Genomic DNA, 22,342 nt, shown 5'->3' on the forward strand with positions numbered 1-22,342 from the left:
TAGATAGAAATTACACTCTTTGCTGTCTAGGAGTTTTTGTTTAATTCCCATGTGTTACTCAATACAGGATGTTAATATGTACTTAGAGCTAAGAAAATAATACTTACAGTCAGATAATAACAATGAGAAATGACATTAATGAGAAATGACAATGAGTATGACATTAAGTATACTTACTTAATGCTGTTTTTTTCTATGCTGTTTTTTAAAATTCTCAGGTCCCCACCCGCAATGAGAAATCAAAAAGCAAGTGCCCAGGAAATAAACTGAGATGGAAATGAGGAAACCATCATCTTAACCATAAATAGTAACTAACAGTGACTGAGTACCTATTATGTGCCAGGCACGTTTCAAAATATTTTACACATATTAACTCTTTCAAGCCTCATAACGACTGAGAGAGGTACTAATATCATCCCGATTTTACAATGAAGAAACAGAGACAGTGAGAGGTATCTAAGCTACTATGGGAGCAAGATACAAATCTAGGCAGATTGGCTCCCAAGCCACACTCGTCCTGCAAGAAGTCCACCAGTCAACAACCCCAGACATAAGACATTTCCTTTTAAAAGTCACTACAAAGTAATACAGTGAGTAAGTTATTAGACCCCATTGCAATCACCTTGGTGGAAGGAGGGTTCAGGATTTACACTATTCCTCTCCTATACTAGATTTCCAAGAAGACAGCATTTTAGATAGCACAGGGTTCAGGAGTTTGGGTGGACCCTTTTTTTAAACAGAGAAATAAATACCAGACCAGGATCTGTTGTCAAGTTTGTCACAAAAAAGCTCTATCACTTTGGACATGTTGTTTCTCTAGGGCTCAAACATAAATAAACGGTGTTAGTAAATTATCTGTTTCAGATCTAAATATGTCCTACATATGACCATCAATCAAGCAACCAACAAGAAGCCTTCCCTCAACATCCATCCCCTCCCCTCCTTGCACAACTCAAAGGCAGTAGCGACAGTTCTCTGAGTTCACCTCACAGCAAGTGCAGACATTTCTGACATATGAGCAGACTGACCTATGCAAGCAGTTCTGCCCACAAATAGCATCGGCTCTGAAGTCGGATCTGCATTCAAATTCAAACTGAGCTTACCAAATGCTTAGCCAGGGCAAGTTTCTAGCCTTTTAAAGTATTAACGTTGGGGCTTCCCTGGTGACTCAGTGGCTGAGAATCCGCCTGCCAATGCGGGAGACACGGGTTTGAGCCCTGGTCTGGGAAGATCCCACATGCCACGGAGCAACTAAGCCCGTGTGCCACAACTACTGAGCCTGCGCTCTTAGAGCCTGCGACCCCCATGCTCCACAATGAGAAGCCACGGCAATGAGAAGCCCGCGCACTGCAAAGAAGGGTAGCCACTGCTCACCACAACTAGAGAAAGCCCACATGAAGCAACGAAGAGCCAATGCCGCCAAAAATAAATAATTAATTTTAAAAATAAAGTCTTAACTTTTTTTCTGTAAAATGGGAATTAGTAGTAACAATGCTTACTTCTTTATAGGGATTAAATAAAACAATGCATGTAAAGCTCTTAGAACAGTTCCAGCACAACTTGGTATCATCCTTTCAATAAGCAGTATCCAGGACCCTCTGGCCTTCTGAGATGGCCCACACTCTGTCTGTAGAGTGTGCTTCTCTCTAAATAAATCCACTTCTTACCTGTCACTTTGTCTCTCACTGAATTCTTTCTGCGATGAGACATCAAGAACCTGAGGTTCATTAAGTCCTGAGACCAGATACTGAAACCCCTACCAGGTAGAAGTTGTTAACTGTGTGCTGCATACAAGCAGACCAGTTGGAACCCGGTCGATGATGCTGACTCCCAATTACCTCACTACCAACCAATCAGAAGAATGTCCATGAGCTGACCATGCCCTCCTCTTTGAACCGTTACTATAAAGCTCCTCATTACCTCCTCCAGGTGGGGATACATAGTTTTGAGGGCATTAGTCCGCTGTGGTCCCCTTTGCCTGGCAAAGCAATAAAGCTATTCTTTTCTACTTCACCCCAAAATAAATAAATAAAATAGACAGTATCCAGTATGAAAACTGACTGTCATCTTCCAAGCCTGTCATTCCTACTAGGAAATAAATTCGTGTAGCGTTGGGAAGGTGTCGTTTAATCTTTTATCCCTCACACTAAGCAGAGCCTTTCATATAGGAAGAACTCAAAATCTGTTATATAAATAAAGGACACTGACATGTATCTACTAGGTTTGGCAATCAGAACCTCATTGGTGACCTAGGCCAAATCTGATTTATTGAAGGCTCGGGGTCAGGGGAGGGTGCAATGGGATATTTCTAACTACAGAGGTGGAAATATGTGAGCAGAGACAGGAAATGACTGCTCTTTTGAGGAACACGGCTCCCAAGAGTAGGAGATAGAAGTGTGCCGTGTGGTCAAGGAAAGGCTGTTTCGAAATGAGAAATGTAGAGCATGTTTATAACTCAAGAGGAAAGAGCAAATAGAATGGGAGGTTAAAATACATAGAACAGAACACTCAGAGAGTGAAAGGTCAAAATCCCAGGAGACAACAAGACCTAGAAAACAGGGGATAAGACAACTTTAAATAAGATTCGAGGGAAGGACATTTCCTCTGTAACAAAGGAGGCACAGAGTATTTACTAAGAATAAAAGAGGCAGAAAAAAATGTGGGTAGGGGGTTTTTGGAGACTGGTTCAAGTCTGAACGATGTGAAGAGGAAGGGGAGAAGAATCGAAGGACCACGAGTGGCACGACGAGTCCAACAGAGATGAGCTGATAGCTGATGAAGCTGAGCAAAGATATATGGTTTATCATCCCTTTTTTTTCTAGTTTTATATTTATTCGAAATTTTCCATAATAAAAATGTTTGAAAAAGAAAACTACAATGATGTGGCACTACACACCCACCAGAGCAGACAAAATGAGAAAAGGCTATGTTGAGCATGTGCAGCAACTCTCATCTCTATTGATGGGAGTGTCAACTGGTACAATTAACTCTCTCTCTGTGTGTGTGTTTATTTCCTTTTTGTTTGTTTTGGGTTTTTTTGTTTGTTTATTTTCTTTATTTTTTTGGCTGCGTTGGGTCGTCATTGCTGCGTCCAGGCTTTCTCTAGTTGTGGCAAGTGGGGGCTACTCTTCGTTGCGGCGTGCGGGCTTCTCGTTGCGGCGGCTTCTCTTATTGCAGAGGACGCACTCTAGGCGCGTGGGCGCAGTAGTCGCGGCGCACAGGCTTAGTTGCTCCGTGGCATGTGGGATCTTCCCAGACCAGGGCTCGAACCCGTGTCCCCTGCACTGGCAAGCATATTCTTAACCACTGCACCACCAGGGAAGTCCTACAATTAACTTTTGAAAATGTTTGGCAGCATCAACTAAAACTACACAGATGTATAATCTATAAGACCCCAGAAAGCCAGTCATAGTTAGAGAACTGTATGTACGTGTGCACTAAAACAAATGTCTGAGGATGTCACAGCCACATTTTTCACAACAGCAGAAAACTGGAGGGAAAAAATGTCATTCAACAGTAGAATGGGTAAATCAACTGTGGTACAGTCACACAATGCAATAACATATAGCAAAGCAAATGAATAAACTAGAGCTACACAATGGGAATAATTGTACAAGCATGATAGGAAGCTTAGGGAGAAAAACTTATACTGTATAACATTTATATAAAGTGCCAACAATAATCCATGCTGTGAGAAATCAGAAGACAGTGAAGGAAGTGACTGCAGGGGGCATGAGGGGACTTCTGAGTTGCAGGTTATGTAATATACCTTGATCTGAGTGATAACTGTATAGATGGGTCTGCTTTGTAATAATGTTCTAACCTGTGAACTGGTAAATAATGTTTTAAACTGAATGCTATTCTATGTATGAATGTCATACTTCAAATAGAAGGTCTATTTTATTTTATTATTTTTTTCTTCTGGCAGTACGCGGGCCTCTCACTGTTGTGGCCTCTCTCGCTGCGGAGCACAGGCTCCGGACGCGCAGGCTCAGCGGCCAAGGCTCACGGGCCCAGCTGCTCCGCGGCACGAGGGATCCTCCCGGACCAGGGCACGAACCCGCGTCCCCTGCATCGGCAGGTGGACTCTCAACCACTGCGCCACCAGGGAAGCCCAGAAGATCTATTTTTAAATGAATTTAAAAAGAACTGAAGGAGTTAAAGGCAGAAAAGTTATTTTTTTTGTTAAAAATATGATGTTCTGGGAATTCCCTGGTGGTCTAGTGGTTAGGACTCGGCACTCCCACTCCGGGATCTGGGTTCAATCCCTGGTCAGGGAACTAAGACCCTGGAAGCTGCGCTGTGCATCCATAAAGTAAATAAATAAATATATGTGTGTGTGTGTGTGTGTAATATATATATAACGTTCTGATGTTTTATAAATGTAATTGAAAAAAAAAGTCTAGCCAAAAAGTCTAGCCAACAGTCTCCCTAATGTATGCAGCTATGCATGTGCACTTTTTCTCCAGATGTGCACCCCAGTCCATGAGCAGAAGCAAAGAAACTGGCCTGTAGCATTGATCCACACCAGGAATGCGAGCTGAAATCTGACTATGGGATGCAGGATTAGTGAAGAAATTCTGGTTTTAAAGTAACTGGAAGACTAGAAGCAGGGTGGAAGTGGGTAAGGGCCTGGAGATCTCAATGACAGCAAGGTGTGAGGATAATTTGACAAAGCTGGGAAATAGTGACAATAGAGTTTAAGATTTCAAAGGAAGAACTAAGTGTAAGGAGAGGACTGACTGCCTAAGTGAAATGCACAGAAAATCACTGTGTTTGAGGGATCAAGGAACTGTGGTGTAGAGATGTTTGAAAAGCAAACCGTAGGACGAAAATCCTAAAATACCAAGATAATGCTATGATGGGGGGGGGTGAGTATGAGGCAGGGCATTTCATGGTCAGTGTGAGGAAGCAACCAGAAGTTTGGCATAAACAGTGGGCTGAAGGGTTGGTACACAAGGTGAAGGGGGGAAATGATCTGCAGAAGCCAGTGGGTCCCCAAGAGAATAATGAGAAAAACATATGGTTTTACATCACATAACACATCTGCTCAAATCAGTACCCTGCTCTGCCTTATTTATTTACTTATTTATTTGTTTCATTTTACTCGAGAATAAGTGTCAGTCTCCCTCCTCCAGATTGAAGTGTGTCAATAGTACTGGAATGGCATCTTCCTCATACCTCCTGAAGCACCTATTACAATGTCTCACCCACTTGTACGGATTATATATTTACCCCCCAAACTTCTTCCACAGGGATTGAGATTTTGTACGAGAAATTTAACATATAACTTAATCAGGACCAGGGAAAGTGTAAATTATAATGTAAAACCAAACGGGGGAGTTAAGAATGTGAGCGTACAGATAGATTTTCTGTAAGTATCTGTTGAATTGGATTGTGACCCACCCATTCCCCCCCGCCCCTCACAAACACACAGAAATACTCGGCGCAGGAAAGCATTCAGATTTCATTTCTGATTAAAATTAAGTCTCAACCACAGGGCAGACAGCAGAAGCAAAAAGAACTACAATCCTGCAGGCTGTGGAACGAAATCACAATCACAGAAAGATAGACAAGATGAAAAGGCAGAGGGCTATGTACCAAATGAAGGAACAAGATAAAACCCCAGAAAAACAACTAAAGGAAATGGAGATAGGCAACCTTCCAGAAAAAGACTTCAGAATAATGATAGTGAAGATGATCTAGGACCTCGGAAAAAGAATGGAGGCAAAGATCGAGAAGATGCAAGAAATGATTAACAAAGACCTAGAAGAATTAAAGAACAAACAAACAGAGATGAACAATACAATAACTGAAATGAAAAATACACTAGAAGGAATCAATAGCAGAATAACTGAGACAGAACAACGGATAAGAGACTTGGAAGACAGAACAGTGGAAATCACTGCCGTGGAACAGAATAAAGAAAAAAAGAATGAAATGAAGACAGCATAAGAGACCTCTGGGACAAAATTAAACGCAACAACATTTGCATTATAGGGGTCCCAGAAGGAGAAGAGAGAGAGAAAGGACCCGAGAAAATAGTTGAAGAGATTATAGTGGAAAACTTCCCTAACATGTGAAAGGAAATAGCCACCAAAGTCCAGGAAGCGCAGAGTCCCAGGCAGCATAAACACAAGGAGAAACACGCCAGGACACACAGTAATCAAACTGACAAAAATTATTGACAAAGAAAAATTATTAAAAGCAACAAGGGAAAAATGACAAATAACATAAAAGGGGACTCCCATAAGGTTAACAGCTGATTTCTCAGAAGAAACTCTACAGCAGAAGGGAGTGGCATGATATATTTAAAGTGATGAAAGGGAAGAACGTACAATCAAGGCTACTCTCCCGGGCAAGGATCTCATTCAGATTCAAGGAGAAAATCAAAAGCTTTACAGACAAGCAAAAACGAGAATTGAGGACCACAAAACCAGCTCTACAACAAATGCTAAAGGAATTTTTATAGGCGGGAAACACAAGAAGGAAAAGACCTACAATAACAAACCCAAAACAATTAAGAAAATGGTAATAGGAACATACATATCGATAATTACCTTAAATGTGAATAGATTAAATGCTCCAACCAAAAGACACAGGCTCGCTGAATGGATACAAAAACAAGACCCATATATATGCTGTCTACAAGAGACCCACTTCAGACCTAGGGACACATACAGACTGAAAGGGAGGGGATGGAAAAAGATATTCCATGCAAATGGAAATCAAAAGAAAGCTGGAGTAGCAATTCTCATATCAGACAATATAGACTTTAAAATAAAGACTATTACAAGAGACAAAGAAGGACACTAAATAATGATCAAGGGATCAATCCAAGAAGATATAACAATTATACATACATATGCACCCAGCATAGGAGGACCTCAATACATAAGGCAACTGCTAACAGCTATAAAAGAGGAAATTGACAGTAACACAGTAACAGTGGGGGACTTTAACACCTCACTTACACCAATGGACAGATCATCGACAGAAAATTAATAAGGAAACACATGCTTTAAATGACACAATAGACCAGCTAGATTTAATTGACATTTATAGGACATTCCATCCGAAAAGAGCAGACTACACTTTCTTCTGAAGTGCACACAGAACATTCTCGAGGATAGATCACATCTTGGGTCACAAATCAAGCCTTGGTAAATTTAAGAAAACAAATATCAAGCATCTTTTCCGACTACCACACTATGAGATTAAAAATCATTTACAGGGGGCTTCCCTGGTGGTGAAGTGGTTGGGAGTCCGCCTGCCAATGCAGGGGACACGGGTTCGTGCCCCGGTCCGGGAGGGTCGCATGCTGCAGAGCGGCTGGTCCCGTGAGCCATGGCCGCTGAGCCTGCACGTCCGGGGCCTGTGCTCCGCGACGGCAGAGGCCACGGCAGTGAGAGGCCCACGTTCCTCAAAAAAAAAAAAAAAAGGGGGGCTTCCCTGGTGGCGCAGTTGTTGAGAGTCCGCCTGCCGATGCATGGGACACGGGTTCCTGCCCGGGTCCGGGAAGATCCCACATGCTGTGGAGCGGCTGGGCCCGTAAGCCATGGCCGCTGAGCCTGCACTTCTGGAGCCTGTGCTCCGCAACGGGAGAGGTCACAACAGTGAGAGGCCCGCGTACCGCAAAAAAAAAAAAAAAAAATCATTTACCAGGAAAGAACCGTAAAAACCACAAACACATGAAGGCTAAACAATACATTACTAAATAACCAAGAGATCACTGAAGAAATCAAAGAGGAAATCAAAAAATACCTAGAAACAAATGACAATGAAAACAAGACGATCCAAAACCTACGGGATGCAGCAAAAGCAGTTCCAAGACGGAAGTTTATAGCAATACAATCCTACCTCCAGAAACAAGAAAACTCTCAAATAAATAATCTAACCTTACACCTAAAGCAGCTAGAGAAAGAACAAACAAAACCCAAAGTTAGTAGAAGGAAAGAAATCATAATGATCAGAGCAGAAATAAATCAAAGAGAAACAAAGAAAACAATAGCAAAGATCAATAAAACTAAAAGCTGGTTCTTTAAGAATATAAACAAAATTGATTAACCTTTAGCCAGACTGATCAAAAAAAGAGGGAAAGGACTCAAATCAATAAAATTAGAAATGAAAAAGGAGAAGTTACAATGGGCACTACAGAAATACAAAGCATCTTACTACTACAAGCATCTTACTACTACTACAAGCAACTCTATGCCAATAAAATGGACACCTGGAAGAAACAGACAGATTCTTAGAAAGGTATAACCTTCCAAGACTGAACCTGGAAGAAATAGAAAATATGAACAGACCAATCACAAGTAATGAAATTGAAACTGTGATTTAAAATCTTCCAACAAACAAAAGTCCAGGACCACATGGCTTCACAGGCAAATTCTAGCAAACATTTAGAGAGGAGCTAACACCCATCCTTCTCAAACTCTTCCAAAAATTGCAGAGGAAGGAACACTCCCGAACTCATTCTACGAGGCCACCATCACCCTGATACCAAAACCAGACAGAGATGCTACAAAAAAAGACACTTACAGACCAATATCACTGATGAATATAGATGCAAAAATCCTCAACAATATACTAGCAAACAGAATCCAACAGCACATTAAAAGGTTCATACACCATGATCAAGTGGGATTTATCCCAGGGATGCAAGGACTCTTCAAAATACACAAATCAATGTGATACACCATATTAACAAATTGAAGAAGAAAAACCATATGATATCTCAATAGATGCAGAAAAAGCTTCTGACAAAATTCAACACCCATTTATGATAAAAACTCTCCAGAAAGTGGGCATAGAAGGAACCTAATAAAGGCCATATATATGACAAACCCACAGCAAACATCATTCTCAATGGTGAAAAACTGAAAGCATTTCCTCTAACATTAGGAACAAGACAAGGATGTCCACTCTCACCACTATTAGTCAACATAGTTTTGGAAGTCCTAGCCATGGCAATCAGAGAAGAAAAAGAAATAAAAGGAATACAAATTGGAAAAGAAGAATTAAAACTGTCACTGTTTGCAGATGACATGATACTATATGTAGAGAATCCTAAAGATGCCACCAGAAAACTACTAGAGCTAATCAATGCATTTCATAAAGTTTCAGGATACAAAATTAATGCACAAAAATCTCTTGCATTCCTATACACTAACAATGAAAGATCAGAAAGAGAAATTAAGGAAACAATCCCATTCACCACTGCAACAAAAAGAATAAAATACCTAGGAATAGGGGCTTCCCTGGTGGCGCAGCAGTTGAGAGCCCGCCTGCCAATGCAGGGGACACGGGTTCGTGCCCCGGTCCGGGAAGATCCCACATGCCGCGGAGCGGCTGGGCCCGTGAGCCATGGCCGCTGAGCCTGCCCGTCCGGAGCCTGTGCTCCGCAACGAGAGAGGCCACAGCAGTGAGAGGCCCACGTACCACAAAAAAAAAAAAAAAAAAAAAAAAAAACCTAGGAATAAACCTACCTAAGGAGGTAAAAGACCTGGACTCAGAAAACTATAAGACACTGGTGAAAGAAATCAAAGATGACAGAAACAGATGGAGATATACCATGTTCTTGGATTGGAAGATGACTATACTACCCAAAGCAATCAACAGATTCAATGCAATCCCTATCAAATTTCCAATGGCAGTTTTTTACAGAACTAGAACAAAAAAAATCTTAAAATTTATATGGAGACACAAAAGACCCCAAATAGCCTAAGCAGTCTTGAGGGAAAAAAACGGAGCTGGAGGAATCAGACTCCCTGACTTCAGACTATACTACAAAGCTACAGTAATCGACAATATGGTACTGGCACATAAACAGAAACATAGATCAATGGAACAAGATAGAAAGCCCAGAGATAAACCCACGCACCTATGGTAAAGTAATCTATGACAAAGGAGGCAAGGATATACAGTGGAGTAAAGACAGTCTGTTCAAAAAGTGGTGCTGGGAAAACTGGACAGCTACATGTAAAAGAATGAAATTAGAACACTCCCCTAACACCACACACAAAAATAAACTCAAAATGGATTAAAGACCTAACTGTAAGGCCAGACACTATAAAACTCTTAGAGGAAAACATAGGAAGAACACTCTTTGACATAAATCACAGCAAGATCTTTTTTGACTCACCTCCTAGAGTAATGGAAATAAAAACAAACAAATTGGACCTTTGCACAGGGCTTCCCTGATGGTGCAGTGGTTAAGAATCCGCCTGCGAATGCAGGGGGCATGGGTTCGAGCCCTGGTCCGGGAAGATCCCACATGCCACGGAGCAACTAAGCCCGTGTGCCACAACTATTGAGCCTGTGCTCCTAGAGACCATGAGCCCCATCTACTGAGCCCGTGTGCCACAACTACTGAAGCCCATGCACTTAGAGCCCGTGCTCTGCAATGAGAAGCCACCACAATGAGAAGCCCATGCACCACAACTAAGAGTAGCCCCCACTCACCGCAACTAGAGAAAGCCTGCATGCAGAATGAAGACCCACCACAGCCAAAAATAAATAAATAAATTTATTTTTTAAAAAATATTAAAAAACAAACAACCCAGTCAAAAAATGGGCCAAAGAATACATACAGATGGCCAAGGGGCACATGAAAAGCTGTTCAACATCACTCATTATTAGAGAAATGCAAATCAAAACTACAATGAAGTAGCACCTCACACTGGTTAGAACGGCCACCATCAAAAAAATCTACAAACAACAAATGCTGGAGAGGGTGTGGCGAAAAGGGAACCCTCTCACACTGTAGGTGTGAATGTAAATTGATACAGCCACTATGGAGAAAGTATGGAGGTGCTTTAAAAAACTAAAAATAGAATTACCATATGACCCAGCAATCCCACTACTGGGCATATACCCAGAGAAAACCATAATTCAAAAAGACACATGCACCCCAACGTTCATTGCAGCACTATTTACAATAGCCAGGTCATGGAAGCAACCTAAATGCCCATCGACAGATGGAATGGATAAAGATGTGGTAAATATATACAATGGAATATTACTCAGCCATAAAAAGGAACGAAACTGGGTCATCTGTAGAGATGTGGATGGTCCTAGAGTCTGTCATACAGAGTGAAGTAAGTCAGAATGGAATTTCTATATTCCATTAACGTGGAATCTAGAAAAATGGTACAGATGAACCAATTTGCAAGGCAGAAATAGAGACATAGATGTAGAGAACACACGTATGGACACCAAGGGGGGAAAGCGGGGTGGGGGGTTGGGGGGGAATGAATTGGGAGGTAGGGATTGACATACATACACTAATATGTATAAAATAGATAACTAATTTAAAAAAATGAAAACCCTTCCATAAATAAATAAATAAAATTAATTCTCAGTGAATTGAGGGGAAAGGAGTAAGCCACATTTCTGTTCAACTCCAGTCTGAAGTTAAGAGGTCTAAAGAAAGAGCAAAGCACACATAATGGAATCCAACTCTTCGCGGGTATCAAAAATGGAATTTTCTTATACAACCTATCTGTTCAAATTAGCATGCAATCATTTCAGCCTTTCTAAATAAAAGTTTTTTTTAAACCTTAAAAAAAAATTAAGTCTCAGCCTGTTTTCAATCTATGTAGTGTATTATTTTCCCCATGTTCTCTAATACAGAGATGCTAATTTCAGAAGTCTCTGGCAAAACAAATGCAAATAGGGTATTTTGCATTATGGGTAAAGCAGATCCGTTGCCATAGTGAATATTTTCATCACCTTCGTAAAATAACATGTATTGCTTCATTTTAAGAAATCTGCCTTTGCCTCCTTGTTCAAAAACGACCTCAGGCTCTCTTTTCTTCCTTTAATTAACATGAAACAGGAAAAGTGAGTACCTGGCCAAAAAAGCAACAACAAAAAAAGCAAAGAAACTGAGGTGAAGTGTCTTATAAAGATGAGATCACAGGAAAAAAAAAGCAAAGAGACATAACAGCAAAACAAGCAAATGTTACCTACTTACGGAAAATACTGAAGTTAATAAAGAAAAGGTTAGTTACAATTTAAAAAAAACCCTGTTGTAAGCATGTCTAACTGTTGTAAGACTGCCTCAATCTTGGCATGACTTCCTTTCTAATATCCCAAAATAAATTCAAATTTCCTAGCAACCATCACCAGGGACCACTCTATACTTTCAATCTCTCCATAAATGAATTTATTCCCCCCATAGGCAAGCTAAAAATATTATTTTGTCCATATATTTGTTTTTTCTACCTTATACCTAAAATATAGATGCATATAACTACCAAAAAAGGACAGCTGATATAATTTTGTGTGCAACAAATGCTCTGATGTTTACAAGAAACTAAATAACAAGAGACATTATTTAACTTGCTGTCAACGGGAATACTGTGATACAAATAATTATTTTAGATAAAATCTCATGAGAGCAGTTCCAAAGACACTTTCCATTTGACAAAGCTCTTGTGATGGCACACCACACCCATGCTATTTTAGTTAGTGGAATGTTCTGAAACTAAATGTGGTGGAAGGTGACTGGGAACTAAAGCTCCAAGTTCTAGACCTGTGCTGACCAAAAGGGTATCTGCTAGCCACACACAGCTACTGAGCACGTGAAATGTGGCCAGTGCAAACTGAGATGTGCTGTAGGTAAAATACCAGATTTTGAAGGCTTAGTATAAAAAAAAAAAAATCTTACTGATGTTCAACTTGACTACATATGGAATTAATATTTTGTATATATTGGGTTAAATAAAATATATACAAATTGATTTCACCTTTTCCTTTTCACTTTTAAATGTGACTACCAGAACATTTTAAATGACATATGTTTCTACTAGGACAGCATTGTCTTGGACCAATGCCATAATTTATTGAACTTAAGGCCTTGGCTTTACAACTTGATTCCTTATTTAAAAAAAAAAAATGTGTCCTTCCTACCCATAGGCTGTCAGGAGAGTGGATTCAAATGAGATGCATGTGAAACTGTCTTTAAAAACACAGTAAGATCACTTTTCTAGCCCAGAGTTACCAGCTCATTCTAAAAGTATCAGATTTCACAGTCTACAACCAAGTAGGTTAAAGAGTCTTCTCAATTCTTACTGTAGAACTATCCAGGGCACAAAACACTTGAAGTTTCTGTCTGGTCCATTAAAGAAAACCCCCATGGGAATAGTCTGGTATTCAAGAGTTCAAAGCACTCTTCACTGGAGAATCTGAGAGACTGAGGAGGGTCAACTAGAGTCACTCTAACAATTCAACAAAGATGTGGCTCAACACGTTTGATTTCACCGTATCTGCATATTCCTTGAGATTCCTTGAGAGCGTTTTTATCTGTGCAGCCAAACCATACTTCCTTTGGAGAAACCTGTAAAACTCACACAGGGACTCCCCTGGTGGCGCAGTGGTTAAGAATCCACCTGCGAATGCAGGGGACATGGGTTCGAGCCCTGGTCTGGGAAGATCCCACATGCCTCGGAGCAACTAAGCCCGTGTGCCACAACTACTGAAGCCCGCGTGCCTAGAGCCCGTGCTCCGCAACAAGAGAAGCCACCGCAATGAGAAGCCTGCGCACCGCAACAAAGAGTAGCCCTGGTGGCGCAGTGCTTGAGAGTCCGCCTGCCGATGCAGGGGACACGGTTTCGTGCCCCGGTCCGGGAAGATCCCACATGCTGCGGAGCGGCTGCGCCCGTGAGCCATGACCGCTGAGCCTGCGCGTCCGGAGCCTGTGCTCCGCAACGGGAGAGGCCACAACAGTGAGAGGCCCACGTACCGCAAAAAAAAAAGAGTAACCCCGGCTCGCAGCAACTAGAGAAAGCCCGCGTGCAGCAACAAAGACCCAAGGCAGCCATAAATAAATAAATAAATAAATACTCACACAGAACACACAGTTACACGATAGGGAAGTGAAAAAGTAATCATGATTAGTTATGTTGCTTCTTCCAGAAATCTAAAGTTTCATTTCTTAGAAGTAAATGAAACAGCATTCCCATTCCAACCTGTAAAGTATCTTTGAAAGAATGAAAGTGATTTAATAGTCTGTAAAGAAATTTGCATTATCTCAGTATGTACAAACATTGGTTAATGTGACGATTAATCCTTTTCTCACCAACTATCAAAGGACAAACTGAACCCTGCCATTGATCTCACACCTACCCTAAAAATAGACTGTTACTATCTCCTTCCCTTATCCTACCTTCCCTTTGTCAACAGAGCAGGCAATAACCTTTTCTTCTACCAGCACCCTGCCAATTAAAATAAACCGTAAATACTGCTGAGTCAAGCTAAGGCCTTTAAGGCTTAAACTTTAATTGGCTAGCTCATTATTAGAAACCAGAAAGGGTGAGTCAATGAGGGGAGGGAAAGCCTACAGAAAAGACCAGTGGGAAAGCACAAAAGAGGTCAATGTTCCTTTAAGTCACCGTTTTGCCACTGAATACAGAAACATTTTCAACTTCCTTCCCATTTTCTTTTACCTGGAGACAGTAATGGATTCAACAAAGTGAACAAATTACAAAGAATATCAATAAATGAGCCCCAAGAGATCACCAAACCATAAACTACCAGCTTCCTGTACAGACCACTTCACTGTGCCAAGGTGAAGTTCTCCCATCCCCCTCACACTCCACCATTTGTAATTTCAGCCCCACTGAAGAAATTAAGTAGAAAATAAAGGAGCCAGGGCCATAAAAGGTTACTGCTCTTTACTTCCACTTAGCATCATATTCTTAATAGAAACCAACCTAATTCCAAAACCAATCTAACAATTATTCTAGAACATTAGGTTTGTTTTCTTTAAAAAATGCAAGGAAGGCACTTCCTTGATGATCCAGTGGCTAAGGCTCTGAGCTCCCAATGCAGCGGGCCTGGGTTCCATCCCTGGCCGGGGAACTAGATCCCGCATGTGCGCCGCAACTAAAGATCCCACGTGCCACAACTTAGACTGGCGCAGCTGAAATACATACATAAATAAAAATAAAAATGCTACGTAGATGACAGTAAGATAAAGCCATAAGCTCATTTCAGTTAGATAATTTTTAATTATTTTCCAGGTTACCTTAATAATTAATTGAATAATTTTAAAATTATTTTAACGTTCACATCCATTACTTGCTGCCCACCAAATGAAGCAAATCAAAAGCTCCCAGTCTCAATTCTTGCCTTTACTTAGTTACACCTGATAATGATTTGAGTACGATAGAGGAAAGGCAGAAACGAAGGGAGAGGGGAGAACAGGCTGCAAGCAGGGGATTAAAATGAGACTGGAGTGGTAACATAAATTCACTCCAATACTGAACGCATGGCAGGGCTGACACACACAGAGCTGGCCTGTGCAGGACACCGAGCCCAGCCCTGCTCACCTCTTCAATGATATACCTATTCTTAATCTTCAAATACTCTTTCCCTTCCAGGTCTTTTCTCAAGCCAACAAACAGAAATTCCTGCCTAGTACATCTTTCCCCATTTATTTCCTCACTCAATGAAAAACCAATTACGAAGCTACTTCAACCATCTTAAGAGAATGGTGGTATACACTGAGGTACGCTGTATCCCTCCAGGAGTGGCTGGAGGGATACAAGTGACTTAGAAACTGGGTGTAAGCTGGGGAGAGAATACGAAAAGTCAAGTAAGGTATGCAGATTTTTGCCTGGGCATTTTGGTGGCTGAAAATGCCATTTAATGCGAGAGAGAACAGTGGTTTGGAGACAGGTTCAACTGGTGGTACCTGTGCGAAGTCTAAGCAGAGCTGTCAAGTGAGTGGTTTGACATTATGGGCAAAGCTTTGGGAGAGTGAGACAGGAAACAGACTGGAGGCTGTAAGGACATAAATGGTAACTGAAGCCAGAAACTGACATTTAAGTAGAGGGAGGAAAGTGGGCCCACAAAGGAGAATGAGGAACAGCTCAAGGAGGAAAGAGATTAGTCAATAGAGCCATTCTCGCTAAGAGGTTTAAGAGGTTGAAGGTGTGACATGTCCACTGGATGCAGCCACAGCGGCCACTGCAGTTTCACAGGAGTAGAGTGGGGTGAAAATCAGATTGCAAAGGGTGGAAGAATTGATGGATATGAAGGAAAATAATGGAGTCAACAAATCCACTCCTTCAAGAAATCCGGTGGAGAAAAGGAGAGACAGGCAGTGCTGAAAGAGGGATATAAGGGTTGAAGCCATGTCCGGAGGGATATTTAAGTTTTTTTAAAGTTGATGGGATCCCTACATAAGAGATGGGATGAGACAGTGACATCCCCTGGGAAGCCAAAGGGTTCAGAGTCCCGGAATGAGTGTAAAGAGGAATACACTGTTTTAAAGAAGAATGATCATGTGAGCAAGGTTCTATGTCTGGGAGGTTGGGAAGTGAAGAGTTCTAGATGAACAATGAAGACCTACTGTATAGCACGGGGAACTGTATTCGGTACCTTGTAATAACCTATAATGTAAAAGAATCTGAGAAAGTGTGTGTGTGCGTATATATACACACACACACACACTGAATCACTTTGCTGTACACCTGAAACATTGTTAATCAACTAAACTTCAATAAACACACACACACACACACACAGAAGTTAGAGTTCTTATCTTCTGGCTTCTACCTTCTCCCATGGAGTCTGCTCCTGTCCCCTGGAATGAAGGCCATACGTGCAACATGCACTAAACCAGCTGCAAGTGCAAAGCAATCTCTTATTCTCTACTTACCTGACGCCCTCTCCTCAATCTCTTAAAATCTAGCTTTACTCTCAGTACAGGTACTGTCCTCCCTCTGGATTCGATCACTTCCAAAATGTTCTCAATAATCTCCTAATGTAAGACCCACTGGCCTCATTTCTTCGTCAGTTTCTGGGACACCCTCATCCTCTAGTTCCCCTGCACTCTCCATCACTCCTTACTGTCCCCGGTTCCTCACCTCCTGATTACTTATTAGATGTTGATGTTCCCCAGTATCACATTTCACCTTCTTTTCTAGTCCTACCTGCTTTTCCTGGTTAACCAGACACAGATGCCACCTATCAGCAGTGATGCTCAATTCTGTATCACCCATCTTTGCCTCTCTCCTGAGATCCAGTCCTTTGCTTAAGTCTTCCTACTGGGTATTTTTCACTTCCATTCCCCTCAAGCACCACAAATACAACTTGTCCAAAGCTCACTGTCATCTCCCTAAAACTTGCTTCTCCTTTCTTTACTCCCTATAGATTAGCGACATGATCATTCACTCAAGCCAGAAATCTTACTGGCTCCCTCCAACTTTTTCTTGCCACTCATTCAATCAACCAGATACCAGGTTCCTCTGCATCTCCCTCAGAACAATTTTCAGATGAAACAGGAAGCCCAGCACCACTCTGCTGTATTTCAACAGGGACTGCTTGTGTCCAGGTCATCCCAGATGGATTAATGCGTTAGATCTATTGGTCCTACCTGCCTCCAGAACTGCTGCAGAGTTCTACACAATTCAAGAGAATAAATCTCAGTGTATAACCTCACTTCTTTAACACCTCCACAAGCTTCTCAGTGCCAGTCTTGGGGGATTGTCTCCTAAGCTCTCGGCACAGTCTCTGGGTCTCTGTCCACTCAAAGTGTACTCAGCAGTGACATCATGTGGAACCTGTTAAAATGTAAACTCTCAAGCTCCACCCCACATGCCCTCATAATGACTCAGGTGCACATCAAAAAGAGAAGTGTTAGTTAGATGCCTTATACGCACTGAACCCAAGGCACATTATACCCTTTCAGATCTCCATCTGCTGGGAACGTTCCACCAAACCTTTTGCACCTTGCAAACGCCTGCACTATTGTAGGGGCATCTAGCACAGCCATAGTATACGGTAGGCCATAGATATTTGAACGACTGGATCGTTTAATCAGTTAATTAATGGTAAGTTCAGTTGAGGACCTACAGAGTCTGAGGTACTCAAGTGCATTCAGATGGGATGCTGAATGTTAGGCAGCTGGAAATAGTGGCCCAGAATTCAAAGGAGAGGTGAGTTGCCAACATTTTTGTCACTAGCAACAATTCTGAGTGTACAGTGATGGACAGATGAAGTCACCCAGGTTTAAGATGGAGACTGAGAAGAGGGCTATGGGTTAAATCATGGGGGAGGCTGGCATTTAAGGGACCTATTGAAGAAGGTAGTGAAGGGCAGGTTAATAGGTGTCAAGGAGCTCTAAAGAAATAAATGGATTTGGCACGTGGTTATTGATACCTTTGGCAACTGAAGCAGGTGAGTGAGACAGAATAATGAGGTCAGAGATAAAGCAGAGGCTTAACTTCTAACAATGGAATGAAGTAAGGCTAGTGGAATGATCACTAGTGGAGGACCATCTTTATTGGATGAGAAGGGAAAGAGATATAACTGATGAGAGCCATATCATATACATAGGCCTATTGGCAAAGAGGCTGAAAACGTTCAGCCGTGCAACATTTGCTGAACACTTGCTGTCTGCCAGGTGCCACAAGCTAACACCGGGACTGTAACAATGAACAGCAGCACAGGTAATGCCCCTGCCCTCTGACCTAGTGCAATGAGATATATTGGGTAATTTTATGGAAACCCCCACAACAGATAGGGTAATGAGCCAATGTTGGGTGGGTTGCCTTGGAAAAGGGCAACTTTTGCCCTGGTGGTGGTATAATGACAGGAATGTATTAAGAGAGAGGCATATGGAGGGGATAAAGTTCACATCTAATAATCTTCATTTTTTCAAGTAAAGGAAAAAACACCAGGTAAAGCAAAACAATAAACATTTCCCACTATATCAACTGATATAGTGGGATTCCCGTTCTTGACACAAGCAGCAACTGAAGCACAGAGAACAGGGTCCTGCTGCCACTGCATGGCTAACAAGTGGTTTGGAGACCAGAATCACTGGCCAGTACTTTGCTTTCACTCATATTGACACTGTGAAAAGCAGAGCAGCACCCCAAACTTTAACACTGTCATCCCTAGGTGACAATGATGCTGCTGGGTCATGGGCCATTTAAGCTTACAACACCAGTCTAAGCCCTGGATCCTTGTGCTCGCAGAGAGACTGAAAATATTCAACTAAGATCAAGAAATTAAAAGGCTAATAATAAAAGCCTTCAGTACTTGGCACAGGGTCAAACCAACAGCAGGTTCTTAATAAATGACAGTAACCAGTGATACAAATTTAAGATGTCGATTAGAGGTAATCAAAGAGGAAAGTGGCAGCATAGTGATAAGAGCAGGGATTCAGAAGGAAATTTGTGACCTTGGCGAGTAAAGTTATACAACCACTTCATGCCTCAGTTTCTCCACTTGTACAGTAGGGATCATTATAATACATATATATCCTCTAGGGCTGCAAGGTACATTAAATGAGTGTATGTAAAGCCCTTAGAACAGTGCCTGGCATTTAATAACTGAGTAATCAGGGACATCCCTGTTGGCGCAGTGGTTAAGAATCCGCCTGCCAATGCAGGGGACACAGGTTCGAGCCTTGGTCCAGGAAGATCCCATATGCCGTAGAGCAACTAAGCCCGTGCGCCACAACTACTGAGCCTGCACTCTAGGGCCCGTGTGCCACAACAACTGAGCCCGCGTGCCTAGAGCCCATGCCCCGCAACAAGAGAAGCCACCGCAACGAAGAGTAGCCCCTGCTCGCCACAACTAGAGAAAGCCCGCGCGCAGCAATGAGGACCCAACGCAGCCAAAAATAAATATATATATTTTAAAAAATAACTGCATAATCAAGGCTTTATTTTTACTTCTGCTACTGCTCTACCACTACTGACACTACTATTACTAGCGGTACGACTTGCTACTAGGTAGGCAATAAAAACGCATCAAAAAATGTTCCATCATCAACCAGAGTACAACACAAAACTCTACAACCCACATAGAGACAGCTCTAGAGGAAGATCTACTAATAGCACTGCAATTTCTTCCTCTAGAGACAGCTCTAGAGGAAGATCTACTAATAGCACTGCAATTTCTTCCTCTAGAGACAGCTCTAGAGGAAGATCTACTAATAGCACTGCAATTTCTTCCTCTAGAGACAGTTCTAGAGGAAGATCTACTAATAGCACTGCAATTTTTAATATGTAAGCCTCCACCTTGTTTTGCCAATTGTAGAATCCAATAATGTTACCACCCAAACTGAGTTCATGGCAATAAATTTCTAAGATGTCAAGAAGTATCTGAAGAAATACCCAAAGCCATACATCAATTACAGTTTTTGAGTTGTTTCCTAAGCTGGAAAATTGAAGTAAAATAGTTTAGTTGAAGCCAACAGTCCTTTAAAGAGATGTTCACTGTACCATAGTGTACAGTTTATGAGCAGAATGACTCTATATGTATCAAAATATCCTAGGATGAGATTGTGCCTACCAAAGTGAGGCATCCAGAAAAAAATGAAATCCAGACAATTATCCTGATATCCCTGGGGGTGGGGAGGAATCCTCTATATGGTTTATGTTCTTCCACTTCTCTGCTCTAGATATAGGCTAAAACATTTTTTTCCACAGAGATCACAATGTTCTCAACTTCTACTTCAATTTAGTCCTTGACCAAAACAAGGTGTAACGTTATCATGTAAAATGGTTACTGACTCTTAGCTTTTCTGGAAGCTTTACTTTGGAAATTTCAGCCATGTCTAAATGATATGTATTAAAAAGGTGGAGGTAATGCTATAGACTCATATCGAAGATTAGATTTGTTAACAGAATGTTGATCCCATGAGTAATGCTCACAGCTGGGGCATCCAACAATGGAATTAACATTTCAACAGGAAGCAGAGAGCCATCCCAACAGAAAGGGCCACTCGATCCAGCTCTAGGGCGCTTAAAAAAATTATCCTTCCGGAGGCTACACAAAGTGTGCCTCCTAGGGTCCCACCGATGGATTTTTTTGTTGTGGTGGTTGGTTTAATGAATCCTTTGGTTCTAAAATGCTTACTTTGACAAGACAATATCAGTTGGTTAAAGCACGGACATGGCAACAAATCAGTTTTTTAAAGATATCGAACGATTATGCCTTATATCCACGCAGTTTTAAATGCCCTTTTACCCCTCCCGAGAAAGGCGCAGTCGAACATGTATTACTTGGCGAATCCTTTCGAAATTCCCTGTACAAGTCATCATCAAAATGAATCAAAACATTATAAACTCAAAACCAAGGTTACTAATTTCTCCTTTGCACTTTGCCCCGCGACTGCAGAAATCAATACTGCATTTTTGCAGGAATCTACTTCTGATTTTCCACGGTCCACTTCGTCGAGTTACCGTCTAGTTAACAGCCCGTGCCTGGGCTCGCCTCTTCCATGAGACCAAGAATGCCCAGCCTACAGTTCGTTCAGCGCCTCTTTCCTAGAGGTAGGTTGGACGATCTGAGGCACTGAAAAGCTCAGTGTCCATTTAATCATGGCGTTTGTAATTCGGTCTCCTGGCTTGGACTGCTCGACACCTGAAAACTCGCCGCCCAAGGCTTTTGAAACCGGGTAACCCCGATGGAAACGACACCGCGGCTAACAAGGGAAAGGGCAAGAGCAAATAAAGCAAAGCCCGCACCCGCGGCAAAGAATAGTCTGGGAGAGACGCCAGGCGCAGCCGGCACGCCGCGCCCACCAACCCGCGCCCGGGGAGTCCTCTCCACCGCCGCCCCACATCCCGGGGCTCGGTCCCCCACTCCAACGCACCCCCGGTACCCCACGGCCCCGCAGGGCTCCCTTCCCAGCGGCCCCACCCACCTTCGGGGCTCGCGCGCCCGGTCCGGCGAAATCACCCCGGTGCAATTCCGCGCGCACCTCCACCACTGCCGCAGCGCCCCCAAATCGCGCCCGCCCCCTCCCCCAAGCCTCATTGTTCCCGGGCGGCCGCAGGCAGCGAGCGCCCCAGGGTTGGCCAGGCAATAAAGACCCGAGGGACCGATCTGTCCCCCACTCACCCGCGACTCCGCACAGGAGCACGAAGCGCAGCAGAAGCGCCATGGTGGCGGCCCAGTTGTGGGCGACGACTGCAGGTAGGCGGCTCTTACCCGGGGTCTCAGTCACCCGGCTCCCCGCGCGTTCCCGACCCGCTGGCTGCGGCGGCACCTCGCAGCCCGGTCCCACCCCGCCCTCGCTCGGCAGGTGAAACACGTCACTTCCGGTAGTAGCGAAGCCCCGCGGCGCGCGCCGTCCCTGCCAGGCGCGTGGGGTTGCTATGGCAACCGGGAGCCCCCGGCGGGCTGCCCTGGGACCCACGCGAGTAAGGAACTCCTGCCAGCGGAGCTCGGGCGTTGACGTGCGCCGGCAGCCACTCGCCCCAAGCTTGAACTCGGATCCCCCCCCTCAATGCCTTCAGTTAAACTGGGTTTGTGCACGTGGGTCGGGCCAGCCCCTCTCCCCAGACGACTGAAACGGCTATCGCACCCT

General features: G+C 42.8%; 1 protein-coding gene across 2 annotated transcripts in view; it reads right to left on the reverse strand.

Moving 5' to 3' along the window:
* Positions 1–22,033, reverse strand: part of CXADR (CXADR Ig-like cell adhesion molecule) — a 53,489-nt gene extending 31,456 nt beyond the window's left edge. Inside the window, exon 1 of one of the 2 annotated variants that reach the window (XM_030877754.2) lies at positions 21,874–22,033. In XM_030877754.2, coding sequence (XP_030733614.1) covers positions 21,874–21,916 — 43 coding nt within the window. In that variant the 5' untranslated portion in view covers positions 21,917–22,033. Of the gene's footprint in view, positions 1–21,676; positions 21,735–21,873 lie in introns of those variants that run through there. The other variant, XM_060297888.1, reaches the window with a different exon arrangement.
* Between the last annotated feature and the right edge of the window lie 309 nt (positions 22,034–22,342).

The sequence above is a fragment of the Globicephala melas genome, chromosome 4, assembly GCF_963455315.2.
Source record: "Globicephala melas chromosome 4, mGloMel1.2, whole genome shotgun sequence".
Lineage (NCBI taxonomy): Eukaryota > Metazoa > Chordata > Mammalia > Artiodactyla > Delphinidae > Globicephala > Globicephala melas.